General features: G+C 36.3%; 1 protein-coding gene across 1 annotated transcript; it reads right to left on the reverse strand.

The window, feature by feature from the left end:
• Positions 1-4,036: 4,036 nt before the first annotated feature.
• Positions 4,037-19,453, reverse strand: LOC131162960 (cinnamoyl-CoA reductase 1-like). Its single transcript, XM_058119605.1, has 6 exons — positions 19,195-19,453; positions 6,181-6,350; positions 5,777-5,962; positions 5,414-5,576; positions 4,857-5,046; positions 4,037-4,526 (listed from the first exon to the last, which is right to left on the reverse strand). The coding sequence occupies exons 1-6, from the start codon at positions 19,322-19,324 to the stop codon at positions 4,391-4,393; spliced, it is 975 nt and encodes a 324-aa protein (XP_057975588.1). The 5' UTR covers positions 19,325-19,453; the 3' UTR covers positions 4,037-4,390.
• Between the last annotated feature and the right edge of the window lie 2,604 nt (positions 19,454-22,057).

Here is a 22,057-nt window from a genome sequence, read left to right on the forward strand (position 1 = left end):
GATCGTGAGGGACATAGTGAGAATTTTGAAAATTGTTTAATTAAAATTAAACACGTTTTAGCGCTCAAAAAATGGCCAACCTGAGAGGTCCGGTCGACCGGGAAGTGCGTCGGTCGACTGGCCTTTGAGTAATTTTCAAATATTTGAGAGGGCCAGTTGACTGTGCAAAGTGTCGATCAGCTGGCGGCCGTTTGGTGATTTCCAAAAGACCAAGAAACTGGCCGTTGGGCTGAATAACCGGTCGGCCAAGTGAACAGTGTTGGTCAACTAGGCTTATTTAAGCCTTCAAGGGGCCGGTCTACCAGGCGTGTTAAAATGATTGTAGAGCCTTCAAGTCTGTCGGGGTAATTACTTTCTAAGGAGGCCAGTCGACCGGGCCTTCAAAAAATTGATTTTTGGCCTTTGATTATTTTCAAAATAATTTTAAACCTTTTGTAAAAATGTTTGTTTTTAAATAGGAAAATTTTTTGTTTAGTTTTGGGGTTCCTATGGTCAATCTAGGTCTTGAAGAGCTTCAATATAAATCAAATGAAATGCATGCACATCCAAACCCTAATTACTATTACAACACAAAATTACAAAAGTTTTCTGTCTTTACTCTCCGGTGTTTGTGGAATACGCCTTGGAATACAATCATATAGAGCTTTTCAAGACTTTCATATTGCAGTATCATCTGTACTTTTCTAGGATTTGACCTGTCAAACACTAAGCACAAACATGAAATGTTGTTGTTTGTCATAATCAAAATAGGGATAGGACTCAAAAAGTCAACACATCAATCCTTTTTTCACCAATATATGCGATCATGGAAAATTTCTTTCAACAAATTTAGGGTTATTAAATATTTACTATCTCATTCAAAATTATTTTATGTCTACCCTTACCCTTTTTGCTACTCCTCACAATAATTAACTCATTCTTCCTCACTTGCACACTATGTGACTTTTGTTGCAAGTACTCAAACCATTTAAGTTGCTCCTCCCTTATCTTATCTTCAACAGGAGCTATGTCTAACTTACTGCGAATATGTTAATTTTTTTTAAAAAAATTATCTTTCAATGTTATACCATTTATCCATTTAAGCATTTTCATTTCAACAACTTTCACTTTTTGGATATGTTGTTTCTTAATTGCCCAATATTCTCATCCATATAGCATAAATGGTCTTATAGTCGTTCTATAAAACTTTCCTTTTAATTTTAATGGTATTCCACGATTAGAAAGCACACTTGAAGCACTTCTCCATTTTATCTAACTTGCTTTAATTCTATGCATTGCATCTTCTTCAAATTTTCCTTTAGCTTGCATAATAGATCAAAGGTATCAAAATCTACAAGTGTTATTTGTTTCTTTTTATATCATCAAGTTTAACTTTGTCTCCAATATTCCTTCTACTTTTATTGAAATAACTTTTTATATATTATGTCTTTTTTCTACTTATTCTAAAACCTCTTGATTCTAAAGCTTATTTCCATATTTCTAACTAAACCTCAACACCACCCCTAGTTCTGCAAACAACATATATCATAGAACCTCATTTAGATACTCTTAGTCAGTTGATCCATTAATAAAACAAAAAAGATAAGGACTCGAAATAAATTCTTGATGTACATCTATTGTAATTGGAAATTCTCTTGTCTCTCTATCTATAGTCCTTACACCCGTCATTACTCCATTATACATACCCTTAATGACATCATTATACGTATTATATACACTTTTTTTGTTTTTTTCCTAAAACCCATCATAAAACTTCCTTAGGAACCCTATCATATGCTTCTCTAAATCAATAAATACCATATACAAATCCCTCTTTTTTTCCCTAAACTTTTTCATTAATTTTCTTAAAAGATATAGAACTTTTGTAGTAGATCTTCCAAGCATAAAGCCAAATTAATTTTCGGAGACCTTTGTTTCTAGCCTTAACCTTTGTTAAATGATCCTTTTCCACAATTTCATCGTATGATTCATAAGTTTAATTCCACGATAGTTATTACAAATTTGAATATCTCTTTTATTTTTGTATATAAGTATTAAAGTGTTTTTTCCTCCATTCATATTACATTTTTTTAGTTTTTATAATTGTGTTAAAATAAATTAGTTAACCATATAATTTCATTATCACCTAAGCATTTCCAAACTTCAATTAGAATGTTATTCGGTCCTATAAACTTTTTCATTTTTCATATTTTTTAGTGTAAATTTAACTTCGTTAACTCTAATTTTACGAATAAATATCATATTTTTAGCCTTTTCCTCACATGTCAACTCTAAGTTTAAGCATTTTATTTAGTTTTTATTAAATAGCTTACTAAAGTAATTTCGTCATCTTTCTTTTATGCATTCTTTCTTAACCAAGACAATATCATCCTCACATTTTATACATTTTACATCACCTAAGTGATTTTTTTTCCCTCTACCTCTAGCAAGTTTAAATAACTATTTCCCCTTCTTTTGTATTTAATCTATCATACAAATTATTAAATAATCTATGTTTAACTTCACTAACTACCTTTTTTGCATCTTTTCTCGCTTCTTTATACTTTTCAAAGTTATACATGTTTTTACACTTTTATCATGTTTTATACCAATTTCTTTATTTTAATGATTTTTTTAACGTCTTAATCACACCACCAACTTTCTTTGCAATTTGAGAATCTTCCTCTTGACTCACCTAAAATATCTTTTGTTGTTTTTTAAATAGAGCTAGTTATCCTACTCCAAAGAGTGTTTGTGTCTACACCACCTCTATTGTCTGATCACCATCTTTGATTATTTTATCTTTAAATTTTATTATATTTTCTTCCTTTAGTTTTCACTATCTAGTTCTCTTATACTGATTTATTTTATCATTTCTTTTCTATTTTTTAATACATATATCTAACACTAAAATTTTGTGTTGTGTGGTTAAACTTTCATTTAGGATAACTTTACAATCCTTATATAATAAACGATCTACCCTCATAGTTAAAAAAAAATCTATTTGACTTTTATTTTGTCCACTTTTGAATATTATCAAGTTTTTTTCTTTCTTTTTTAAGCAAGTATTCATCGTAATATAATCGTATGACATAGCGAAGTCTAAGATTATCTCTCCAGACTCATTTTTGTCTCCATATTCATATCCTCCATATATTCTCTCATAACCTTTATTATCATTTTCAATATGTCAATTTAGACATGCTTTTATGAATATTTTCTTAGTTCCTGATATGTTTTGTATACTATTATTTATATCTTCCCAAAATTATTTCTAAAGATTTTCTAATAAGCCTACTTAAGGAGCATAAACGCTATTAATATTTATTATCTCTTTATCTAAAACCATCTTGATTTTTATAATTCAATTCCCTACTTCCCTACTCTATTTACATATGCAACACTATCTTTCAAGTTTTTATCTACAATAATTGTTGCCCCATTATCATATTTTTTATTTCTAGTATAACAAAGTTTAAATCCTAATTTATCATTTTCTCTAACTTTCTCCCCACCCACTTAGTTTCTTGAAGGCAAATTAAATTAATCTTTCTTCTAATCATTGTGTCCACAATTTTTATACTTTCACTTGTAAGTGTCCCTATATTCCAAGTTATTAATCTAATCCTAACCTCCTAAACAAACTTCTTTACCGATTCATATCTATAGTGTTACAGTGACCCTCACATATTTAACAATGTACCTGAGTGCTGACATGTCATGCCATTTCAAGTCTACGACCTAACCCACCCTCGCCTACTTTTCATTACACCTAGGTAGTATGAGTGTAACGCATCTCTCGTAAGGAATGCCCTAGCGAATATTTAGTTAGAATTCATTTCATAGTGATCTAATAAATTTTACACTAGCTATCATAGTGATCATATTTAGCTAGAATTCATATCAACTACCTAATGCAATCCTCCTTTACTCGGACTTGGAATCGACTGTGTGTGAAAAAATTAAATTCCTATATGTTTTTTTTCCCTTTTCCTCATATTTTCCAAATTCCAAATGAGGCCTTAATGTTTTCCAAATTCTAAACAACACCTGTATGTAATTAAGAGGCCCGATTACATGTATAATTTGAGCCTTTACCTAGTATATGTAGTACAAACCTTTAACAATTTTCAAATAGTATAGATAGTGCCACAAACACCTATTATTTGTAAGAAAGAGAAGACAATTATTCAACTCTACATAACTCCACCAAGGGGTACCCTTAAGCTGGCTTTGATCCATTGCAGTATGGTTTCAAGAATGTTTGGGCATTATTAGCCTATTGTACTAGACTGCCCCTCTTGACAAAACCTATTTGCAAAGGAAAAATCACAATCACGGGCCGTAACCATCACAAGTCACATGACGAGCACGAAGAGGAGGAAGATAAATAGATGTAGTGTCAACAGCCCTAATCCAAGAGCCCACCTTCCTTGTAGCTTTGGACAGAATCCACGAGAGTGTCTTCCAATGGTCTGTACTTCCACCCCAGGTTCTGCAATTTTTCAGAACTTATCCCTCCTGAATCTTCATCTACCTCCGTAAAGCTGTCCACACCAAAGCAGAAGAGGAAAATAAGACTACCAAAAAATGATGCTACGTAACATAGCCTAAAGGCTAAGACAATCTCAAAAAATGAGGCTTCTACTACTGTTTTGGGAGCATAGAGTTCAGGATTTTGTAAAGTGTTTTGTCGAAATATGAAGAAGTTCAGCCTCCATCTTCCCAAATTTGTAGTTGAAGCATGGAAGTATGCTATTGCTGAAATCCCGAAAAGAACACAAAAAATGCATGACATACATGGACTAGGAGGCTGAACTAAAATTGGGCAGAAGAAAATATTCACATAGAAGATTATAATGAAACCAGCAGCTTACCTCTTGGGATAATTGTAGTTAGGGTAAATACTCCTCAGCTTGTCCACCAAATCTCGTGACCTGATAGCATGAGCGGTGCATATGTATCTTCCTTCAGCTTCAGGCTTCTCAAATGTAAGGAGCAATGCTTCAGCTACATCTTGCACATCTACTATCAGCCGAACCTTGTTTTCCAGTGTCTCATACCCTTCTGCTTGTAATATCAAAGCAAACGTGGCTTTAAAAATGAAAGAAGTGAGAGTCTCAAATCCAATAAATTAAGGAAATACATGTTCAAGGAGAAAATCCTATACCAACATAACCTCAATTAGTAAACTTGCATTTTCCAAATCAAACTACAAATAGAATGTGGCATGGATTCTTGGGTGAATGCTTTCCTCAAAGAATATAAACATCACCCAACCATGCCCCCTCCCTGCCAAGTGAACTTGCATTCCAAGACAAACTACGAATAAAACGTGGCATGGACTCTTGGGCGAATGCTTTCCTCAAGAGTATAAACACCACCCAACCCACATCACCAAATGATATGCCACGTGTGTGCCAGAAGTGGATACCTTTCAAAAGGTTAACAAGAACCAGGCTACTTGAATTTAGGGAGGGCTGCAGCATTGTCCCGAAGATGAGGGTAGGACAAACCGTCACAACATCAAGCCCTGTTTTTTTGGCATACTCAAAAGCCTCACTTTCTGCTTCTGTTTTGGAAAGACAGTAAAAGTTCTGGTTGGGGGAAAAACACAAAAACACAAAAGTAGGATTCAGTTTAAAATATAAATAGGATCATTCTGCATATCCTACACACTTCTGAAATCTGAACTGCTTTGGAAGTAGGGGAAATAAACAACAGATTACTACTACTAGCATGCAGAGAATGTTTAGAACAACCATTCATGTATGGTTGGATTTTTCCAATTGGTTACCTTTGTGTTCCTGCAATATTCCTTATCAGACCAACAACTTTCATCCTTCACTTTACCCTTGGGCCAGCTGGGGTTCATGAAAATTGCGGCTACAGAGGACACAACGACAACTCGCTTAACTTTTGCTTCAAAACATGCCTTGAGCACATTAAGTGTGCCCCTTACAGCAGGTTCGATTAGCTCTACCTGCACAACAACATTCAGAATGTGAGGGGGGAAAAATAATAAGAAAAAACAATTCTCTGCATAACCCATCAAGATTTCATGGGAGGTGGAATTATAACTATGAAGTTCAGTTGCATCATTCAGATAGAGCTATGCCATAACTTTGTCTAGTAGGGCATGGATTTTTATTTAATGAGCAGAAATTGAACATTGAACAAGCTTTAGGTGGGTAGTCTTGCCTCAGGATTTGGTACGGTGCTGGAGGGAACTGGACTTGCGACATGGAAAACTCCATTGCATCCGCTGATGGCAGCACAAAGAGAGTCATAATCCAGCAAATCAGCCTTGAAGAGTTTCAGCTTCTCAGATGCCTTCTCCAGTTTCCTCAAATGAGCATACTTTTCATTTCCTGCCAGAGTTCTAAAATGAGATTAATCCATTTACGTTTTGAAAGGCACTTGAAGCCAGTCAACTTTACCCCCCTTTTAAGGATTAGATATAGGTCTATTCTGCTTTATATGCAACATATTATTAAGGAACTGATATTGTTTTGATTTCATCGCAAGCAGTTGCTGTATGTACTAGAACAAATCCATTATAAAATGCTAATATATGATTTAAATACAACATAGTGGAAATTTTTCATAAGCTATCAACATCAAGACACGCTGTCAACTTAATTAATTATAATTAGTTTTCATATTCTTTTCCAGCAACCATAACTAATATATTCAGACAATGGGCATTCCCATCAAACTAAAATTCAAACAGAAACAAATGGATTTGGATGGAGAGAAGTGGAGTGAATGAAAGAGAATGAAATGGGTTTCTTTCAAATTCTTGAGAGAATAGTTAGTGAACGGGAAAATATGAAAACAGAACTATATTTTCGGTCCTCCAGCAAACTACTCAAAAAAAAAAAAAAAAAAAAACTAAAACACTATTACATAATTTTTAAAAAATGACCTAATAAGTATATTCTCACCAATGATGATTGATTTTTGTTTTCTTTCTCTATATTTCTCTCCTCTCTCTCTTATTATAATTTATAACAAACAATTATATCAAATAATGAGAGAAACAAGTTTCTTCTCTTCTCTCAAATTCTCTCTAGTCAAACAGCTTCTAACCAAATCCATTATTTGTGTCTGAATTGTGTGCAGGCATACACAGCAAAAATGAAGGAAAAGAAACAGTGCAACAGCGAACAGATTTATGTAGGGGTGAGCCCGAACCATACCCCTTGAACTGCTAACCAAACCAAAGTTTCAGCTTGCTAAAAAATGCAAACCAAAACCAAACCTTTTAAAACAGTAACCTGGTTTTTAGGCCAGTATCAACTGGTTAACCAAAACAAAACCATTCAATACAACTTAAAATTTTAAAGTCAAAACAAATAATATATATATATTTTTTATAATAATCAACATGTAAATTTAAATATTCATCATTAAAACCAATCTTAGTGCAATACGACCTTATTAAATTTAAATTATTAAAGTTTTATATAATATTATATATAATATGTGTTTATATATATTTATAATATATCGGTTCGATTCAATTCGGTTAATTGTGGTTATTGAATGGGCTAAACTGAAACCGAACCGATAACCAAAAACATAAAAAAATTCAAACCATAACCGAGTTGAAAAAATGGTTAACCAAATTTTCAGTTCAGTTTGCTTCAATAATGTAGTTTGGCTTGGCTTTTTTCTTTCTTCTTGCCCCCCTCTAGATTTACATGCTAAAAGTTTACATCTAAAGATGGAGGAGAGAAAATTTAAAATTTCAGCATTAACAAAAAAGGAAGCATAAAATGGAGATCAATCTTGAATTCTTCAGTTTTCAAACCTTACCACATTGCACAAAAATTTAGCTAGATGAAGATACAGTTCTCTAAACCCGACAAGCATAACATATATATATATATGTAACCCACCAAAGGAAAGTGGGTCATTGGGTCGGGTCATGTTTGTGGCATGTAGAGGAAAATGTGAAACTGAATAACAAACCGGGCAAGCAAAGCCGTAGCTGTCAACTGGAGGAAAATAAGGAGGAGAATTAGGAGACAACCAATCTGATCTTCTGCTGTTATTTAAATTTTGAAAAGATATTGTGTTGTATCTAGAAGATAGAGGAGAATTATGAGGACAACTGATCGGATCTCCTGCTGTTATTTAAATTTTGAAAAGATATTGTGTTATTATTTGAATTTTGAAGATAGCTACTCTGGTGTACTGAAACCCTATATAAAGAGTTATCTTGTATCATGTTTGATATACGATAGAATATCAATTCAACTAAGCACCAGAACGCATACCATGGTTACCAGATCAAGGAGCAATATTTTTAAACCAAAAGCCACCTCTGATGATTTTGTGAGGTATCCCCTACTGAAAGCCTCACTTAGCTCTCTTGATTCTGCTGATGTAGAACCATCATGTTATAGTGATGCAATCAAATCACCACATTGGTGTGCAGCGATGAATGCTAAGTTCGATGCCCTTTTACCCAATGGGACATGGTCATTAGTCACACCGCCTCCAAATGCCAACATAGTTGGCTACCGATGGATATACAAAATTAAATGACATGCTGATGGTTCCATAGAGCAGTATAAAGCGAGGTTGGTTGTCAAAGGATTTCATCAACAAGAAGGTGTCGATTTTAATGAAACCTTTTGCCCTGTTGTCAAGCACGCTACAATTCGAATTGTCTTGTCCCTAGTTGTCTCTTTTAACTGGCAGATTAAGCAAATTGATGAACAAAATGCTTTTCTGCATGGAAAATTGGAGGAGGAAGTATATATGGCACAACCTTAGGGCTACGTTCATCCACAGTATCATCATCATCTTTGCAGGTTACATAAGTCAATATATGGCTTGAAACAAGCTCCGAGAGCTTGGTTCTCTCGTCTAACTGATAAGTTACGACAGGTTGGATTTCGTGATAGCAAGGCAGACACTTCTTTTTTATTTGACGCAACAATGGTGTTCTAGTTGTGATTCTTATTTACGTTGATGATATTATGATCACGTGTAATTCCAGTCATGCCATATAACTTGTAATTCGGGCCTTGCATTCTGATTTTGCCGTAAAAGAGCGTGATGACCTTTAGCTATTTTTGGGGGTAGAAGTCTTGCACTCAAGAGAAAGTATGTATTTAACTCAACGTAAGTATGTGGCTGATCTTCTGAAACGCACTCACATGGCAGAAGCCAAGCCATGCACAAGTCCTATGTCAACCAGTTGTCAACTATCTGCAACTGAGGGTGCTAAATGTTCAGATCCTCATCTCTATAAACAGGTTCTTGGAAGCTTACAATAATTAGCTTTCACTAGACCTGATCTTGCTTTTTTAGTACACAAAGTAAATAAATTCATGCATAACCCGTTGGAACCACACTGGCAGGCTGTAAAAAGGATTCTACGTTATCTTAAACATACCATATCAACGAGTTTGTTCCTCAGAAAATCATCTAATTTTGCAATTCAAGGTTTTTTAGATTCCGATTGGGTAGCTGATTGAGATGATCATCAATCAGTAGGTGCATATTGCATTTTTATGGGCAACAATCTTATTTCTTGGCCGTGCAAGCAACAATTCACAGTTGCCCGTAGTAGTATTGAAGCTAAATATAAGTCACTTGCAAATACAACTTCAGAACTACAATGGTTGCAATCAATTTTATGTGAAATTGGCCTTAAGATTCCAAAATCACCAGTGTTATGGTGTGACAATGTAGAGAATGAGAATGAATCAGTTGTATATTCAATTGTGTATTCTTTACATACTCGGGTCGCTATTTAACATGTACACAGAGAATAACATATGGAAAAAATAGAAGAGGACACAACTTGCAGTTGAGATGTGTGTTTAGCTTCGATGGGGGGCCTCTGGTTTGTGGCAAGATCTCATGGTAGGTGGCGGTGGCTCACCCACCATGATAGGTTGCCGTCATTCACACTACTAGTCGTCATTCACCAACTGTGGCCGCCGTTCACACTGGTGGCAGTTATTCCACACTCCCCCTCAAGTGGGATCATAGAGATAGATCATGCCCAACTTGCAAATAAACTCTTCAAAGCTAGATCTCTGTAATCCCTTAGTGAAAATATCTGCTAATTGTTCTCTTGTAGTGATAAAGGTCATGCAAATTGTCCCCCTTCTCAATTTTCTCCTTTATAAAATGCATGTCCACTTCTATATGTTTAACCCTGTCGTGCTGAACAGGATTATGAGAAATACTAATGGCGGTTTTGTTGTCGCAATAGAGTTTGATGGGGAGCTCTACTGTGATGTGTGGTTCTTCCAAAAGTTTTTGTAATCATAGCCCTTCACACATCCCTTGTGCAACAGCTCTGAATTCAGCCTCGGCACTGCTTCTGGCTACCACACTCTGCTTCTTACTCCTTATGTTACTAGAATTCCCCAAACATAGGTGCGGTAACCGGTAGTAGACCTTCTGTTTTCTGCTGATCCTACCCAATCAGCACCTGTGTAGATCTCTACCTTCTTACTATCACCTTTCTTGAAGAATAGTCCTCGCCTTGGAGAGCCTTTCAGATATATGAGAATCTTATATACTGCTTCAAGGTGACTCTCCTTTGGTGAGTGTGTGTTGACTGACCACACTTACAGCGAAAGCAATGTCTAGTCTAGTGTGAGAGAGGTAGATCAATCTACCTACTAGTCTATGATTTCTCTCTCTATCCACAGGCTTTCCTACGTCTTCTGTTCTTTTTCCTGCCTTGATAGGAGTATCGCTTGGTTTACAACCAAGCATGCCAGTCTTGGTCAAAAGGTCAAGTACATACTTTCTTTGGGAGACACTAATTCCCTTTCTTGATCTGGCAACCTCCATTCCTTGGAAATGTCGCATTTGGCCCAGGTATTTTATCTCAAACTCTATGGCTAAGATCTTCTTCAATCTCTCCACCTCTCTCGTGTCATTTCCAGTGAGAATGATGTCATCGACATACACAATCAGGTTGGTCCTTCTTCCCTCATTGGACTGTTTGAGAACAATGTGATTTGACTGTCCCTGTCAGTATCCTTGATTCTTTATCACCTTAGCAAATCTATCAAACCACGCCCTCGGTGATTGCATGAGTCCATACAGGGATTTCTTCAATTTACACACAGTAGTTTCTTCTCCCTCCTTGCAAAATCCTGGTGGTAGCGTCATGAACACTTCCTCTTCTAGCTCACCATTCAGAAAAGCATTCTTGATGTCAAATTGATGGAGTGGCTAGTCCAGGTTTGCTGCCAGGGACAAGAGAACCCGTATAGTGTTCATCTTTGCTACTAGTGCAAACGTCTCGGTGTAGTCAATACTATATGTCTAAGTGAACCCCTTTGCCACAAGGCGGGCTTTGTATCGTTCTACTGTGCCATCAACCTTGTACTTTACTGTGAACACCCACTTACAACCTACTGGTTTCTTCCTCCTTGGCAAAGTCATTACCTCCCAAGTTCCATTCTTTTCTAGTGCCCTTATCGCTTCCACACTCCCTCTCTCCACTCTGGAATCTCCAAGGCTTTTTGAATGTTTTTAGGAATATGAATTCTGTCAAGGTTAGAAGTAAAAGCACGACACTTGGCAGAAAGAGCATTGTAAGATACAAATTTTGAGATAGGGTAGAGAGTACATGAACGAGGTTGTTTTCTAAGAGCAATGGGTAAGTCATGTTTTACCTAGTCGGGATTGGATTTGGACTCATGAGGAGTTGGAACCATCACCAATTCTAACTCTTTTGGTGCTTCGGAAGTAAGTGTCTCATTAGACTTCGATTTTGGCCTCCTTGAGTAGACAAGTGTTTCCCTATTTGTTTGTATTTCCACATCTCCCCTCAAGTTCAACTTTCCTTCTATACTAGGCAAAGGAGCTAATAAGGGTATGAAGCGGTCTCGAAAACAGCAATATCGAAGTAGTCTGAGTTTGAGGGTCAAGCTTTACTCAAGGACTCCCCCTGAAGCAATTAGTAGGGGGTATGTTCGAAGAAGGTGACATCCAAGCTAACATAGTTTCTGGGAGATCGGGTCATAGCATTTGTAACCCTTCTGTGTGGGAGAGTAACCAAGAAAGATACATTTAAGTGCTCGAGGATCAAATTTGTTTCGCTTGGGCGCGTGAATGTGGATAAATACAGTGGACCCAACGACATGAAGCGAAAGATGTGAGCCAAGCCTAGAATTGGGAAAAGTCTCTTAGAGTTTTTGGAGCGGAGTTGCAAAGGATAGGACTCTACTAGGCATTTGGTTAATGAGGTATGTGGCTGTCAAAATTGAGTCACCCCAAAATTTTGTTAGCATGTGAGAGGTGAACAAAAGGGCATGAGCAACTTCAATGATATGTCGATTTTTTCGTTCAGCAACCCCATTTTGTTGAGGGGTGCCAACACAAGAGCTTTGATGGATAATACCATTCTCTTGAAGATACGTGCCCAAGGAGTGATTGAAATACTCAGTACTATTGTCAGTACGAAGGATTTGGATTTTTGTGTGAAACTGGGTTTGTATCATAAAGCAAAAATTCATGAAGACTGATCGAACCTCAGTTTTATCAGTCAATAAACATACCCAACACAGACGAGTGTGATTATCAATAAAAGTAATAAACCATTTTGTATGGGTCCTATCAGGAGTACAAGAAGGTCCCCATAGATCACTGTGAATTAGACTAAATGGCATGGATGGTTTATAGTGAGATCTAGGAAAAGTAGTACAATGGTGTTTGGCAAGTTCACACACTTCACACAGAAAATCCAAGGCAGTTTTATTCGAACATATTGAAGGAAATAAGTGCTACAAATACTGAAAAGTAGGATGTCCCATCCTTTTGTGCCATAACAAAAGTTCACTTTCCCCAGGACTAGATGCAAAATTACAAACAGTAGGAGGACACAGTCCATTCACATTAGCTTTGTCGAAGTAGTAGAGCTCGTCACATTCCTTAGCACTACCAATCGTCTTCCCCGACACAATGAGAAGGTAGGAATTTAGCTGAGCAATTAGACTGTTTGGTTAACTGACTAAAAGTCAACAAATTGGACGATAGATTAGGAACATGGAGGATAGATTCAAGAGTAGTAGATTCAGAAATACGAATACTCCCTTTACCAGCGACAAGGGATAGAGTCCCATCTGCAATTTTGACTTTTAAATTATTGGTACAAGGTGAGAATGTTGAAAATAATAATGAGCATTGGTCATATGGTCAGATGCACTAGAGTCAATAATCTAAAGGGTAAAATGAAGAGTGGTACTAAGGGCTGTCAAAAGAGTACCTTTGTGGGCTAAAGAGCCAAATGACATAGTATTAGCAGACTGACCTGAGGCTTGGAAATTGGAAAATAGCTCATATATTTTCGCAAGTTGGTCAGAATTAAATAATAAGCATTGGTTATATGGTCAGATGCACTAGAGTCAATAATCCAAAGGGTAAAATGAGGAGTGGTACTAAGGGCTGTCAAAAGAGTACCTTTGTGGGCTAAAGAGCCAGATGACATAGTATTAGCAGACTGACCCGAGGCTTGGAAATTGGAAAATAGCTCATATATTTTCGCAAGTTGGTCGGAATTAAATCCCCCACTAGAAGCTGGCTGTCGGGCCATGGGCTTCTATGGGTATTTTTTTTCCCTGGGTTTCGACAGAGGCCTAATGACCATGGGCTTTATTGGGCTGTTTGGGCTTCCAATCTGCGGGCTTGCCATGTAAGGTTCAGCCCCGCCAGAAACTCGAATACTCTCTCATTCTCCATCTTCTTCTTGAAACGTACATTGTCGCCCGTGCATTCTCATTCCTCTTCGTAGCTGAGATTGAGTTCTTGCCAAAGTCCGAGCATCTCAGTGTAGGATGTGACTTCTCGATCTCCTTGCTTTGTCTGCCATAGCCGCGTCTTCAACTCAAAAATCTGGGAAGCATTTTCAGCATTTGAGTATGTCTCACGCACCGCACCGCATCCCACACATCCTTTGCCGTTGAGTTAAACATGTACGTTTTGCCAATGGCTGACTTCATAGAGTTTATCAAGCATGACGTTATCAAGGAGTTCTCGGACCGCCATTTATGGGATGCCACTGCATCAATAGGAGGTGGTTACCAAGTCTCGCCAGTAAGAAAGCCGAGCTTTCCCTTATCGTCGATAACGAGCTTGATTGACTGTGCCCATTATCTGTAATTCTTACCATTGAATTTTTTAACAGTAAGATGGAGTGGGGAATTCTCAAATACGCCGGCCGAGCCCATGGAGGAGGTTATCTCCGACTCTCCTTCCTGAGTTGCAGACTGGCTGGACTCATGACTATCTCCTTTTTGGGTAGCCATGGATTGCTTAGGGTTTCAAAGTAACGCGAGCTTTGATACCATGTAGAGAATGAGAATAAATCAATTGTATATTCAATTTTGTATTCTTTACAGACTCGGGTCCCTATTTAACATGTACACAGAGAATAAAATATGGAAAAAACAGAAGAAACAGAAGAGGACACAACTTGCAGTTGAGATGTGTGTTTAGCTTTGGTGGGGGGTCTCAATTTATAGCCGACTTGTGGCAAGATCTCATGGTAGGTGGCGGTGGCTCAGCTACCATGGTAGGTGGCCGTCGTTCACACTGCTGGCTATCATTAACCAACAGTGGCCACCATTCACACTGGTGGCCATTATTCCACAGACAATATTAGAGCCACATCCTTGGTTGCTGATCCTATGTTTCATGCTCATACAAAGCACATCGAGATTGATTTTCATTATGTACGTGACCAAGTTCGAAGAAAGCAACTTAATGTTCAGTTTATATCTAGTAGAGATCAACTTGCTGATTCATTAACTAAGCCAGTATCCCCTCGCAAATTTCAAATCATCTTGGCCAATCTGTATTTTTAAACACTACCCTTCAAATTGAGGGGGCGTGTAGAGGAAAATGTAGAACTGAATAACAAACCAAGAAAGCAAAGCCATAGTTGTCAACTGGAGGGAAATAAGGAGGAGAATTAAGAGGAACGCCAATCCGATCTTCTACTATTATTTAAATTTTGAAAAGATATTCTGTTGTATCTAGAAGATAGAGGAGAATTAGGAGGACAACCGATTCAATCTTCTGCTGTTATTTAAATTTTGAAAAGATATTCTGTTGTTATTTGAATTTTGAAGATATCTACTTTGGTGTACTGAAACTCTATAAAGAGTTATCTTGTATCATGTTTGATATACAATAGAATATCAATTCAACTATCGTCTATTTCTTAATCTCCTTTACTCCTATCAATTCAATTCTTTTACATGACCCCCCCCCCCCCCCCCAAAAAACCAAAAAAACCTTCTAGGGGGACCCTCGACCAACTTCATGACAAATTGGACATAAAACAAGTTACAAAATGTGAAGGAAAGCACAAAGAACTAAGTAAATATCCTAAACTAGTCACTAATTTAAGCTAAAAATGGTACTCAATGAAAATGAAAAATGGATCCGCATATATCCATGCTTTTGTTTGGAAAAAGGAGAAAATAAAAAAAAAAAAGTAAATCTATTTCTCTTTGTATTTCCCCTTTGCATTAAATACTATTAAGAATGAAATTTTCAAGATTAATGACATATAAATTAATTTTGTTATGTTTTTTTTTTTTTTTACTTTCTTTCATAACTAGAAGAGTAGAGTCGTTCAGAATTTCTTTCTTGTTCCCTAAAGTGTTCTAATTTCTTTTTCACTTTCTTTCATAACTATAAGAGTAGTCGTTTAGAATTTCTTTTCCTTTCCCTAAAGTGTTCTAAGTTTTAAATATGGCTTAAAACAGTCACAATTCAAAAAGCGAGGGAGAATCGGAGTTACAAGCCAACTTAGGATTTTTAAAAAATAAACAAAGAAGATCATCTCAAATTAGACTCTACAGAACAAAGCACACACAAAAATCGAACACTACCAACTAAGACCCACACCACCCAACAGCTTATGTTGATTTTGCTGAGAAGACCAGTAGCCCTCCACCAAACTCTGCCTACCATGTTTGAAATTGCAGCCACCTTCTGTGACTTTCCCCTCCCATTTGTGTATATATATGTGATGTATGTGTGTGTAATTGATTGTGGGCTGAAAGCTGTGTTGTTGTAGAGAGGTGTGCGGTGTGCTGTGTGGTGTGTTATGCGAGGAATAGAGTGTCGTGTGAGGCAAAGTGAAACTTTGAAGAGAGAGAGAGAGAGAGAGAGAGAGAGTGGAGTTGAGGGCATTAGCCTCCTCCTCCTACTTGTATTCTCCCGATTATAGTGGATTGTGTGTGCTCCCGTGGACATAGGTCACAGTGGACCAAACCACGTAAATCTGGTATTGCATTGTGGTCGTGTATTTTGCTCATGTGCGATTTTTGCTCGTAGATCCACTTTCCAACAAATAGTATCAGAGCAAAGTTGGAGAAAAATTGTCGGATCGAAGCAAAATTTTTGGATTGGAGCCTCTGCCTAGTAGCTCAAAAATCAGTTTTGAGGCCACCAAAGCGTTCCCCTCATTGATACGAAGCCAACGGTGATAACCGGAGCTCGAAAGGAGCTCAGAAGAAGCCGCACGCACTTGCATGCGCCACAGATGGCCAAAAGAAGTTGCCACGCGTCCAAGCGCGCCACCACGCACCGGTAGGTGATCGGCAGGTGGGCTAACGTGCTGGCAAGGGATCGGAAGGTGGGATCACGTGCTCCCACGCGCCGGCGAACATCCGGCGAGTCTGGAGGTTGAAGACGCTGATGTCATCTGCCACGTCAGTGCTGAGTCACTGAGACACGTTAGCTGGGACTGTGCCACGTCAGCAGGTGGACCCCACAGTGTCAAGTCAGTAGTGGGCTCAGTGCCACATCAGCAGACGACGTTAAGTAACGGCATTAGTGACTGTTAACGGCAATAGAAAGATTCCGTTAACTTTGATCGAAATTGACCGTTTTGATCAAAAGTTTGACTGAGCTTTTCAGAGCCATTTCGGGTCAGTTTTCCGAATGGCTTGAACCACTTTTAAGGTTTTGGGCCGTTCTGAAGCCATTAGTAATGTCCGTTTTGTGAGATTCGGAGATGAATGGCAAGTATTGGCACTTCAAAATTCGAGGTGGAGAAGTTTGATGGGCAGAACAACTTCAGCTTGTGGCAGAGCACGGTGAAGAATATTTTGGTTCAACAAGGCTTGATCAAGCCGTTGATCGGGAAGAAGCCAGATGATATCAAAGATGATGATTGGACCGAATTGAAGATGAATACGGTCAGCACAATCCGATTGTGTCTGGGAAAATGAAGTCAAATATTCAGTGTTAGATGAAACCTCACCGATGGAGTTCTGGAAGAAATTGGAGCAGAGGTATATGTTGAAGTTCCTTACCAATAAGCTCTTTCTAAAGAAGAAAATTTACCAACTCCGAATGAACGAGGGAAGTAGTATTTTTGATCACATAAATGATTACAACAAGATTTTGACCCAGTTGTTGAGCCTCAACGTAAAAATTGATGAAGAGGATAAGGTGCTTCTATTTTTGTCGTCTCTACCAGCTTCATTTGATGGTCTCATAACTGCATTGCTCGTAGGGAAAGATACCTTGAAGTTGGATGATGTGATGGCATCACTTCAAGATTCTGAGATGCTAAAAAGGCCGATTGTGACTTCTCATGAGCAGGCTTTGGTGGCCAATACTGAGAGACAAGGAAGAAACAAAGATTGAAAGCTCAAAGGTAAACAATGACATTCAAAATCAAGAGAACGAGATACGAGCGAGATTGTATGCTACTGGTGTGATAAAAAGGGACACTTCAAAAGGGATTGTGAAAAGCGAAAACAATATGAAGAAGAAAAGAAGACACGGGATGGTGTCAATGTATCGGAGCATGCCACATAGCACAGTAATGATGAGGTCCTTGTAACAGTGAGCAGCTTACATTGACAAATCAATCGAAGAAATGTACAGTGTCGATACTGTAAGAAGTACGGCCATATGAAGAGGGAGTGCTGGAAATTGATGAGAAAGAACATGAATGCTCATAACAGTCCAAACAATGATGGATGAGTTTTGGACTTTGGGAGTTCAGTTCATGTTTGTTTTAAGAAAAAAAATTTTCATTCTTTCAAAGAAGTTCACGGTACGGTATCACTTGGTGAAGGGTCTTCATGCGATGTCAGAGGGATTGAATTTGTGAAGCTGAATACGCCTGTTGGAACGATCCATATTTTGGATGATGTAAACTTTGTTCCAAAGATGCAAAGAAATTTGATCTCCCTTAGTCAGTTGGATTCTAAGGGTTGTCAAATCTCCGTCGCAAGTGGAGCTATGGAGGTGACCCGACATGACTCAATGATATTTGTTGGGAAGGAGTCTCGTGGTCTGTATCAATTGATGAGAACCACAGTGGTTGGTGGTTTAACCGCGGATGATGATAGCTGCACATCGTCAGGAACGAATAGACGAGTTCGGTTTGCCGATGAAGAAGGCGGTGCTCTTTGCATGGTTCAAACGTTTGAATCAAACTATGAAGATTTGCCTTGATTGATTTTGTATCAAGGTGGAGTTGTGGACTTGGGAGTTGATACTCGCCAAGGTGAAGATTGTTAGGATGTGACTCGTATTGATTAGACAGCCACACCACCTAGCAGCTTATGTTGATTTTGCTGAGAAGACTAGCAGCCCTCCACCAAACTCTACCTACCATGTTTGAAATTGCAGCCACTTTCTGTGACTTTCCTCTCCCATTTGTGTATATATATATGTGATGTATGGGTGTGTAATTGATTGTGGGCTGAAAGCTGTGTTGTTGTAGAGAGGTGTGCTGTGTGCTGCGTGGTGTGTTGTGCGAGGAATAGAGTGTTGTGTGAGGCAGAGTAAATCTTTGTAGAGAGAGAGAGAGAGTAGTTGAGGGCATTAACCTCCTCCTCCTCCTCCTCCTTGTATTCTCCCAGTTATAGTGGATTGTGTGTGCTCCCGTGGACGTAGGTCACAGTGGACCGAACCACGTAAATCTGGAATTGCATTGTGGTCGTGTATTTTGCTCATGTGCGATTGTTGCTCGTAGATCCACTTTCCAACGATCTAAGTATTAGAAGTGCAGGAAATTAGACGCCGTAAGATTTAAAACCAAAAACATATATATACATACACATAGATTATATAAAACAGTCATCTAATCACTGATCATCAACACTTAACTACCAGATGATGATATCGATACCGAAGAGGGAGCAAATTGAGAGAAGGAATTAATTAAGAGTTAGTGAGGAGTCAATGAAATACCAGGATCTCTGACGGTGGCATGGACGATGTAGTCCTTGGAGAGAAGAAGCTTGACCAGCGCCGACCCGAGGAAGCCGCCAGCCCCCGTCACGCACACTTTCCCTTTGATCTCCGCCATTAATCTGCTCATCCGCCTCTCTCTCTCTCTCTCTCTCTCTCTCTCTCCCTCCTCTGGAGACCGAAGCTGAAATGTGCCTCTCCTTCTCGCTGCGACAACTGGGGAGTAAAATATTTATCAAGTTAGCGGCGGATTTATTTTTGTTTCTTTATTCATTTTTTTTAAATACATAGAAAATTCGGAAGTTTAATTCTATTGTGGGTTTCAATAATACCCCTTCACTTTTTAGAAAATGACACCTAAGTTTTTCAAAACTATCACAAAACCCATGAAGTTAAATTTTATAGACAACATAAAACCGTAAATCAACTATTAATTTTACTAAACAAGTTAAACTTAATAAAATGAAAATTTTATTACTCAATTTTAATAAGATAAATTAAAAATAATAATATTAATTTAATAAACTAAGTTAGAAAGTTTGATTAATTAATTACAATACATTTTGAAAATTAAATTTTTAAGTAAATTAAACATCTAACAATTAAGATAGGTTAATACTCATTTTGATCAATACTTTTACCCTTACGATCAAAAATTTTAAGTCAGGTTAATCAGTTGACATTAGCATGAAAATATAATTCAATTATTATTTAAAAATTTAAAATTATGAAAATAAATATATAATACAAATAGTTTAAAAAAAAAACTTAAATAATTAAATCATTACAAAATATTTGCTATATACATTTCATAAAAAATGAATAACTAAATATATATTTAACAAATAAAATAAAATTTTACCAAAATTGATTTGGATCGAACGGTTAAAGGTAGCCACCTCCCAATTGCAAGAAAAGAACCTTCGAGGAAACCCTCCTGGCCTTTGCTTTTTTATTCTTTCTTTTATTTATTTATTTATTGGAAGCTTCTTTGTTCTTATTGGCATCTTCTACCATTTTTATGGTGGGGGGAGAAATTTTATGTGGTCTGAATCACTATTTTTCTAATGATAGTATTAAACCACACACATTTTGACATGTGTAAATAGATATTTTATTTTATTTAAATAATAAAGTTTTTATATATGTATTAATGTACATATATTAAAATAGAAGACTTGCTTTTTGGATTTGTTGAATATCATATTTAATAACATAATAATTTGGATGAAATCAATAAAAATTTAGGTAAATTATCTCAAACAATAATCAACCAGTTAATAAAAATTTGAGTGTTTTTTTAGCATTAATATTTTACACAAAAAAGAACTAACATCCCATTTTATAATTTTTAATTTATAAATAATAAATTTTGAAATTTATTTTAACACCATCTTTGATAAGTTCTTAGATTTAAAAATATTGAACTATGTTTTACTTGTTTCATGACGTGCATAGTCATAAATGTTTATGGAAATTACATCCAATAATCATTTTGCAGTATTATAATTATTAGATATTTTTATGATTTATTAATAATTTTAATTTTTTATATATCTATTTTTTAAAAAATTTTAAAATAATGATATATATTTTTTCACTATCATGATATCAATTGGAGGATATAAAGCAATTGGACTAGATAGACTAGTTAATTTGAGAATTTATTAGATTTTTGAGTCATTTAATTAGTTTTTAACATATTATGTTGACCAATTTTTTTAAATTTAATTTATTATATATGTATTATTTTAAAAATATCATTTTATTATGGCTACAATTATTTTTTTTTACATATACATAACGATTAATTAACGGTCAACTAATGAAATATTCTTTTCACCGTTAAGATTAAAATTTTAAGAAATTTTTTGATAGTTTATGAAAACACGAAAAATAGAGTGTTGTCATTTTTAGAAACTCGGATTTTACCTTTCTATTATCAATACTATACATTATTTTTGAATATTTTGGATCTGGTGTTGACACGTGTCCTTGGGCACGTGGGCTACGCATGAAATTTGGGACAGAGCATGTGGTTTTATGCCCTTCAGCCTGACAAAATCCCTCCACTCTAGCTTTTGGGCTTCCCTCTCTATATGATCCACTCTCTGTTGGCCAATGAAATGATTGTTGAGAAGATTGTGTGCGTGCTTGGTTGCGTTAGGTAAGATTTGATTGGAATGATTTGAATAGGAACTATATGAGATGCCATTTATAGAATAAAATCATTTTAACGCATGAGCGTACCTACCAGAATTATTACATTTTGTTTATATTAAAGTTATTTTAAGGATACCATGTGATTGTTATTTTTTTTTTTTGGATTACGTACCGAATTTTCACGTGTCTGTTTCACAATTCACGTGACTAATTTCGTGCCCCTTAAAGCTGATCCTACAACTTCAAAGGGAGATAAATTTCAGAAATTTAGGGGTAGAAACGAATTCGGAAGGGTTTAAACACTTGATCTCATGAGAGACACTCTTGCAGCCTGCACTACCACCTGAACCACACCTTGAGGTATACAATTTTCAATTTAAAAAAAAAATTAGACTTATAAGAATCGTTGGAAATCCAACTATATGAGACATATTTTATAGAAAAAAAAAATCAAAAGCAAATTGATTCACTTAAAAAATTTTAAGTTGTTAGTTGAACAAAACTATAATTTTTCATATATATATATATATATATATATATATACATATATATATATATATATATATATATATATACATATATATATATATATATACATATGTTCTACCACGTAAAATTTCATGTAAGTTCAAGCATTACTTTTAGGTTAAAATTTTATTTTTATTTAAAAGAATGGAGGTGGTAAACATTTAATTATAGA

The sequence above is a fragment of the Malania oleifera genome, chromosome 8 (genome assembly GCF_029873635.1).
Source record: "Malania oleifera isolate guangnan ecotype guangnan chromosome 8, ASM2987363v1, whole genome shotgun sequence".
Taxonomy (NCBI): Eukaryota; Viridiplantae; Streptophyta; class Magnoliopsida; order Santalales; family Ximeniaceae; genus Malania; species Malania oleifera.